Source organism: Vigna umbellata, chromosome 10 (assembly GCF_029865625.1).
Source record: "Vigna umbellata cultivar VRB3 chromosome 10, Vumbellata_1.0, whole genome shotgun sequence".
NCBI classification, from domain to species: domain Eukaryota; kingdom Viridiplantae; phylum Streptophyta; class Magnoliopsida; order Fabales; family Fabaceae; genus Vigna; species Vigna umbellata.
The window spans coordinates 3,554,794-3,563,644 of record NC_142174.1 but is presented as its reverse complement, the minus strand read 5'-3'; the positions used below and the strand labels follow the sequence as shown (position 1 = coordinate 3,563,644).

The following is an 8,851-nucleotide window of genomic DNA, read 5'->3' as shown; positions in this document are numbered from 1 at the left end:
TGAAAAAGAACAATAATATTAATCTTCCACTGCAAATAAAGAATATTATAGAAGTAGTTTATTAGAAATCTGGCTAGTTTTTGTTAACTTCATCTAAAGTTTAATTAAAAAGCAAATTAATTGCCACAATTACCACCGGGTCCTCCAAACAGTACAACGTAATAATAGTAAGGGTCTTGATCTCCAAAGTATCTAACATCATAACATTTGAGATTATCAGTGAAAGAATGAGTTTGATGTACTTTAGCTGCACGAGTTTTTCTTGTATTATCTTGAATCGAAACTTTTCTAAAGTAACAAGCGTGCAGAGGATTATCATGAGGAAAATGACCAGACCCCATTTGAGGACTTTGAGTATCATGATGAGTTCCTGTTCTTCCACCCCAACCTACTTCATTAGCTGAGCTCATGTTTGAGAACAATTTTGCTGGAAGATATCCAATAGAATTTTCGTTTATACTTATCCACCAATTTTTTGTCACGGAATCCTGAAAACATACACACTTTTATGAAAAAATATATATATTTGCCTAGTGTTAATTGTGTCTACCGTACAATATTAATTATTATTTTTTCACTATCATTTAAGTTAAAAATGTGTATTTAGAAAATCAACATATATCAATTCATATGAGTTAAATCTAGTTCTATCTATTTATTATAGTGAAAGGTATATACAATGATTATGACCTGAGAAATGGAGAAGACAACGTCGTAAATTGGTCCTCCATCCTGAGAGGTGAGAGATATTGGTTCACCAAAGTAAATTCTTCTGTTAGTTTGAACAAAACCTGCACATAGAAGATTGTAGCATCCTGTCCTTCTGTAGTTGTCTGACTATAAAATTTTAACACCATATCAAATTTTGAATAATGATATTAATATGATATATTAATTAAATAAAATTTATTTAGGATCTATAATAAGGATTATATCCTTATATACGAAATCGAAAAGAGAAAAAAAATGTCCTTAATTAAGTAAAAAAGACTTATTATAGGAGCAAAATATATGTTACATTTCTATAAAGTAAGTATAAACAAAATGAAACTATATGTTCTTACCGTCCATGAGATATAAAAATGGGTTGCATGATCACCATACAGCTGGGGACTCACCTGGTGATAATGTATTAAATTATTTAGAATTTTTTTTTTCAAATTAATAGCAATTAAGTCACTCACATAGACATAGACACATAAGTAAACATGCATTACACATACATATAGTAAGTTAGAACATACACACATATCCCTATCCACACACAAACACAACCACATGTACACATACAAAAATACATGTGTGCACACATGTACACATATAATATAAACACACCGATAACGACAAACACACACATGTACATGTACACACATGTGTGCTCACACACACCCACATCCAGACACACACCCCACAATCACAAACACCTGCATACACATACATACATAAAAAAAGTACTAATTGTGAAAATTTCAACTCACATGCCATCCCAATGAGATCTTGTTAGTGGATTCTTTGGCACCATTTTGAACCCATAAATGAGACATAGAGATTTGACACTTAGTATCAACTCGTGGATTAAAAATACTATTTATACCATCGACTCCGTAATAAGGACCATAATGTGGTTTAAGGGCAACTTCTGCAATCTGAAAAAATTCAATATATTTAAATAAATAGCCAAATTTTAAAAATTAGATGGAATACAATTTAAAAAAATAAAGTACCAATATTTTAAACCACACTTTTACAAAAACATCTTACATGAACACCAGAAATATCTTGAACCAATATATGATCGTTTAGTAATGATTTTTCTTTAACAAGGTCATCTTTAATTGTTCTCAATATAGGAACAGTTCCCATCGGACATTCATCCTTACCCAATCCAAACATGGGTATTGTTCCTAAAGTTTTCTGTCTTGTCTCTCCACTTGCATTTTGAAAGTTGGGTTTTCTCTAAAAAAGGAAAAGAAATAAATAAACAATTTTTAGAGTATGAAAAACATGGTGGAAGAAGGGTTGAAAGTTAACCACAAATATGGAAAAGAAAATTAAAGTAAAATTTCTTTCTAATTAAAGATTTTAATTATATACCTGCAACTTATGACCTTTTAGTAAAGGATTGTCAAATGATGGTTGTTTGTAAATGTCAATGCAATCAACAATTTGTCCACTTTCCATCTATCAAATCCAAAATAAAATTATTAAAACATGTAATGTGATATCAATTAAAGGAAGAAAGCATATAATGAAATATCAAAAAAATTGTGACATACATGAATACTCTTAATCAGAGGCTTATTAATAATCTCAAGTTTTCTATCTAACATCAAATCTTCCTTTGGTATAGATAGAATTCCATCAACTTTATAACTAACATGACTACTCAACATATATAGGACAAATAACAATATATGAATCATCTTTTTCACTACTTCAATAGGTTGGTTGATAATCTCAAGTTTCTTCTCATGATTTTAAGTTTTATTCTATCAAATTTGAATGTATTTAAAATATATAACTATTATTATTTATTATATATCAATTAGTATAACATTTAATAGGTATTTATTATTTATTATATAGCATTTATTATCATTTATTGTATATCTTTACTAACCTTTAATAAATATGCCATTTGTAATTATATATATATATATATATATATATTTATAATAAACTGATTAAATTATTCAAAGTAAAGCTAATAACATATTTAGACGAATGATAAAGTAAAATATTTTCTGTATATGATAACGAATTTCATAAAAAAATAATGTAGTTAACGTTCTGCTTCTTCACATTTATGATTTTAATTCGTTTTCATAAATTTGAAAAAATATATTTAACATAATAACTATTGTACGTTACTTATTATATAGTAATTAATATAAAACATGTAATATTTAACACTTCTTATTCATTATATGGCATTTATTAACATTCATTTTACGTTTTTATTAACTTTTAATAAATATATGTCATCTATAATTATATATATATATGTAAATAATAAATTGATTGAAATATCAAAGTCAAGTCAAAATATTTTTAGATGAATTGTAAAATAACATTAGTGCAGTGAAAAGAAACGACAACAATTATATTTTATAATTGGCAGTGACCAGATTCTTATCTTGAAGGAACATCTTCAAAGCAATCATCCATCATCTTTAACACTGTGTTCTCTTAAACAGAAAGTACATTTCACTTCTGTTATCTTTTCTTTGCAGAATTGTATGCTTCTCTTTATTGTGTTCTCTTGAACAGAAAGAACTGTTCACACGGGTTTCAGAGCGAGGAAATGCGATGTATGACATGAGGAACAACAGTGGAGGTGTATTCGATTCCTTCTATCCGTGTTCGATTTCAAAGGTGTGAAGAATTTCTAAATAACCCGTATTTGGTTCTCAGTGAGTGATATTCGGTTCCCATTAACCCCTTATTATTTTCCCACTCAACAAAAGCTCAAATCTTTGTTTCCTCTCCTCTGCCATCCCTTTCGATTCCCCTAATTCTAACTCCCAAACCCCACCGATCCCCCTTCCTGCGACAAATCTCAGCACCACGCGTTCCTTCTGCTGCCGCCACCACCACTGCCTCCTCCAACCCGCCCGATCAGATCATGCACTCCATGAAACGCCAACTTTCCTTCTCTTCCATGAAACCGCCCTTGGCCGCCGCCGGAGACTACCCTGCTTCGCCCCTGACCACTACCGCAGCCTCGACCCCGAAGCAGACGTGGTCAAGACTCTTGTCCGTGCTTCCCTAATTTAGTTTTTTATTTTAGGTTTTTTATTATTTTCTTGGCTGTTGAGTTGTTAGAGTGGGTTATGTGGTGGAGTTGTTAATTTGTGGAGAACTAGAGATCTGTTCAATTCAAAGGCTTAACTAGTTAGTGAGTTGTTAATTTGTTTGTGTTAGTCGTCCAATTAGTATATAGGTGACACTGGAACTAGATTGTAACTTGGGGATTCTTAAGTGGTTGTTGAGATTGAATTTTGATTTCCTAAATTAAGGTGCTTTGGAAATAACTTGATTTTTATACAGGGTATGGAATTGATTGGTTCATGTCTTGTATAAAAGGTTATAATTTATAAATTGTTCCTTCTGTTCAGTCTCTTTGGTGATATTAAGATCTTGAAGTTAATAATTTAGTGTAACTTTGGTTATAATTTAAAAATAAATTTATTTTACTAAATTATAATTTTTTTCTTTTTAAAAATTAATTTTAATAATTATTTTTAATTTTTTATTCTTTATAAACATTTTTACAATTAAATATAACATTAACAAATATCATTTTATATTACTTTAATAACTAAGGACATTTTGATAATTTTTAATTTCTACCAATTAAATAAATTTTTTAAATTTGTCACATCAATCAAATCCTACACTAATTCTCACAAACTTTACTTCCAAATCCACTCTCAATTACCTCAAAATTCACTCAAATAAACAACAAAAAATTTACCGTCAAATCCATTCAATCACTTTCTCTCAAATCATCTCCCCCAAATCATCTCAAGTAAACAAAACATAAATTTTGTAGTGTGCAATTTACTTTTCTTGCAATTTAGACTTTCGTTTTAGTCATTTTATTCTGTTTTATTCTATTGTTCTTTGTCTTCTGAGATATATGATACATTGTAGATAGGTTCTGATGTCTTTTATTAAAACTATAATTCTGAGTTAGATGTGCACAAAATTGGGGGATTGACTTTTTAGAATGTCTTTCTGAGAGTAATTGAGATTCTTTTGTCCAGTCTAATGCAAATTTTCTCCTGAATTTTTGTTTTCATCTTATGTTCTTAGTTTCTCATTTGGGTTTCTGGTATTTTATTTGGTTAAATTTTAGGTCAATTTGTTTTGGAAATTGAAACCCATTGTTTCCTTTTCAAATTGTTTTGTTATAAGAAGATCCAGATTCACTACATTGAGCTTTTGTTTTCCAGACCATGTATATAGATATTCTGCATTAGATATTATGCATTGTTGATTACATCTTTCATGCATTGCATTCATTCCCAGTATTCCATTTTAATTTCTTTTGCTTATTTTAGTTAAAGAATTCATAGATTTAAGTTCAGTTTTTCTTTTAGTAATGTTCATTAGTTTAGATTTTTACAATTACATAGTAGTGTAGCTAACATCTTAATTCTGTTCAGCGTAGTCATTTCTTCATTAGTATTGCATTTGGCACATATTATTCTTCCATTCTAGTTTAGGTTTCATATTTGCATTATTGCTTTGTAATTCATTTTTTTAAACAAATTCATAGTGTTACATGCATCCATTAGAATCATGCATTTTCATAAGCATTTAGTTTATTTTCTTTCTATAATTCATTAAATTTTTCCCCACCTAGTTTTAATTTTTAGTAAATAAATAATTAGGCTACAATTCTAAACTTAATAAATATTAGATCCTTGGATTGATTCCCTAGGTTGCCCCTATACTACATTAGTAGAGAATTTAGGTTTGTTGGCTTTAAGGCGACCAAAACCAGTTTAACAAATGGTGTCGTTGTCAGGGACTCGACGAATTGAGTTTTAGGTTGTTTAGTTAGTCTTTGCATTTCTCTGTTGTGTGTTTAGATTTATTTCTTTAGTGAATTTAGGATTTGATTTTGAAGTTGTAGCATTTGTAAATATTGATTTTTGTTTTGTGTGTTTAGATCTTAATTCTGAAATCTGTGATTAGTGTTGCTTTTCAATTGTTTCCTGTGTGCTTGATTGAACATTTGTTTGAAGAGGTTTTGGCTGAGAGTAGGTTCTGCCGTATTTGAGGAATTAATGGGATTAGCTTGGGGTAGTTTTAGTGGTCTGAGAGTGCTATAACTGTTAAGGGAATATAGCTGATTTGTTTATTATGGATGCTCTTGCGAAGAAATCCATGAAAGAATTGGCCAACCAAGCAATGGGTCACGACCTGACATGCACCCACCTACCTCTCGAGCAGAATTCACCCAAGTTTGAGTTGAAGGTTGGCTTTATAAGGCAGTTGCCCATATTCCATGTATGAGAGCATGAAGACCCACATAAGCACATAAAGGACTTTAGCTGGGTGTGCTCCTCCTTGATACCTGCCAGAGTTCCAAATGAAGTAGTTATGATGAGATTATTTCCAATGTCCTGCAAGGTGCAGCAAGAGACTGGTTCATCTATCAGCACTAACCTTTTGGGAATTTCCAACAGATGCAACAAAGGTTTTTGAACAAGTATTTTCCAGCAACCAAAGTAGCAAGCATTAGGAGGGAGATCACTGTCATTGTGCAGTTTTAAGAAGAAAGCCTGACAAAGTATTAGGAGAGGTTCAATAGGCTTTGCATAGCCTGTCCAAACCACCAAATTTCAGAACCCTTTTTCTTGGTCTACTTCTATGAAGGACTCCTGTACAAGGAAAGGTTTTTGGTTGATGCAGCTGTTGGAGGCTCTCTTCAGGACAAGACTCCAATAGAGCAAGGAAGTTGCTGAGTAAAATGGCTGGAAAATGATCCTGATGAGGTATCTAGTGAGCAAATAATGAAAGTATACTCTGAACTTAACATTCCTATTGATTCCTTTGAGGTTCACGTAGATGTTAACGCTTTTAATCTGTTGAATACTAAACCTATAGAACGTGCCATGAATATTGTTGTTGTCATGCCTGTGCATTCTAACATTCTTTATTCAACATTTCAAATTGAACTTGTTAACATACCAAATGTTGTTTCAGATAAATTTGCCTCAATCAAGTCCTTTCCATTAAATACTCACATATGGCGTTAACTTTTTATTCTTTATGCTTTGTTTCTCTACAACAATAGACCTTTTTGTCAATGCTAAGCCAAATGCACAATCTCTATTTTTCCACCTTCATTACTCTGATTTAGATAACCCATTCCTTGATTATCCAACCCTAAACATTCTTTTATTCTCTCCCACTCATTCTCCACCTCCATTGTCAGCAATCAATTAATCCATCATATCTTTTATTCTCAACATCGTTGCCATCAATTAACACAATACACACAAATCAGAGAGCAAAAACAAAAAAATGGGAACAAGAATTTGATTGGGAGAAAGACGGTTGAATGGTAGTGCTAGGGTCTACAAGAGCCACAAAGTCAACGACATCGCCAGTTATAAACGACATTAGTGTTTACCGGATAAAGGGGCAGTGGCGAGAGGAAGCTTGCCCTAACGGTGTTTGTACATAGAAGAAATGGATGGAGAAGAAAACCCACACGTAGATGAAAAGAACATAAGGATTGAACAATTTCTAGACAGTGGAACGCAGATTGGGCCAAGCCCAAACCTTTTATTTTTCTTCTTCTCAGACAACCACGATCCCTAGGGTTTCTATCACGTCTGATCAAAAAAGCATTGCGTTCTCCTCCATCTCAATACTCCGTCCCCACCAGGGTTGTCATCGTCATCGCCGTCCTTGACAACGGGTCACCTTAATGTTGGATCTTCTTCTTTCTACCACTACAAACCTCATGCCACTACATCTTCATTACTCGAACGAACTGCTTGGGGAGCAAAATATGGTGTTAGGCCCTAGGGTATCGAACTCGCGGAGGTGAAGCCAACATGGATTGCGAACTCGTGCCGTGGTGATGGCTCGTGGCGCTTTCCGAAAACGAGGAAGGCGATTTGGGTTGTTTTACGGGATCCCTTTAATGGCATGTTTTATTTCAGCATTATAGCTTCACAGGGGCGCAAAGAGGACGATGCCTCACGATGGTTTTGCGTATCAGTGGCGGTGTGATTTAGTTCAATGGAGGCACAAAGTGGAGGTTTAGGTGTTGCTGTGATTGGGTTCTCGCGATTAGGTTTCAATTTGCAGGTTTGGGTTGGCAGATTCGCTTCATTAGAGGAAGAAGAATGGGTTTTATATGTTTGAATGAGAAGAATAAGAGGTTCATTTGGATTCATAAAAATGTTTACCTATCAAGTGTGTAGGTCTGCTGTGTTGTAGAGAAAGAGAGGAAAGAGAATAAAAAGTTAACGTCGTTTGTGAGTATTTAACAAAAGGAATTTGATTGAGGAAAATTTTACCAAGTGGGGACCTAATTGAAAGTTATCCAAAACTGGGGACAAAATAGGATATTAAGCCAAATGATTTTAATCATTCTTGCACAATAAAGTGACATAACAAATGTTTAAATCATTAACATGTTACTGTTAGATGTCTTAGTTCATTCATGATTAGTTAAATAAGCCTAAAACAAATTGAGAATTTAGTTTCATGTAATTATAATCGATTACATAAAGGGTATAATCCATTAGAACAAGTCAGAACACTTAGAAAGCTAAACAGGAGCAAATCACTCTATTATAATCGATTACATAAGTTATATAACCGATTAAAACAGAGAAATGGGCATAATATGTTATATAAGTAATATAATCTGTTAAAAAGGAAAATGGATGACTAACTAGGCTAAGTGACAATATAATCGATTATATAAGTTCAATAATCGATTAAAACTGAAAGCAAGGTCTAATCCATTATGCAAGTAGTCTAATTTGTTAAGTCTGTTAGAAGAAGTAATTATAGAAATAAGTGTTGAAATAATCAATTATACATGTGTAATAATCTGTTAAAATATAGGCAAAAGCATAATAGATTTATGATAATATATAATCGATTAAATTGCGTCAGGATTTGAATTTTCTATATAAACCTGACTTGAGACTTGTTTCATTAACGTTTTAATGTTCAAATACTAATATACTTTTTGAGTTTTGTGTATAGGGTCTCTCAAGAATACTAATATACTTTCAAAAACTCGAGGTCTGTTTCTTAGAGGATTTCATGCTTCATTGGTGATGATACATTCAAAGATTCATTCAAGATC

At 32.2% G+C, this 8,851-nt stretch overlaps 1 protein-coding gene across 2 annotated transcripts; it reads right to left on the bottom strand.

Annotated features, from left to right (window-relative positions):
- Window positions 1–2,463, bottom strand: LOC148191666 (protein neprosin-like). 2 transcript variants are annotated; one of them, XM_088100982.1, is made up of 7 exons: window positions 2,277–2,463; window positions 2,095–2,181; window positions 1,762–1,956; window positions 1,479–1,646; window positions 1,065–1,118; window positions 691–837; window positions 1–488 (listed from the first exon to the last, which is right to left on the bottom strand). In XM_088100982.1, exons 1-7 carry the CDS (start codon window positions 2,421–2,423, stop codon window positions 117–119), a joined length of 1,170 nt encoding a protein of 389 aa, XP_087957108.1. In that variant the 5' UTR covers window positions 2,424–2,463; the 3' UTR covers window positions 1–116. The 2 variants fall into 2 exon arrangements, with proteins under 2 accessions (XP_087957108.1, XP_087957109.1); XM_088100983.1 differs by lacking the exon at window positions 1,762–1,956.
- Between the last annotated feature and the right edge of the window lie 6,388 nt (window positions 2,464–8,851).

Excerpts from the sequence above, each read along its gene's own strand:
- LOC148191666 (XM_088100982.1), bottom strand. The coding sequence starts at position 2,423 with ATGATTCATATATTGTTATTTGTCCTATATATGTTGAGTAGTCATGTT. Across the intron at positions 1,119-1,478 it reads AGATCTCATTGGGATGGCAT|GTGAGTCCCCAGCTGTATGG; the intron begins GTGAGTTGAAAT and ends CATTATCACCAG. Across the intron at positions 489-690 it reads TTGTCTTCTCCATTTCTCAG|GATTCCGTGACAAAAAATTG; the intron begins GTCATAATCATT and ends GTATGTTTTCAG.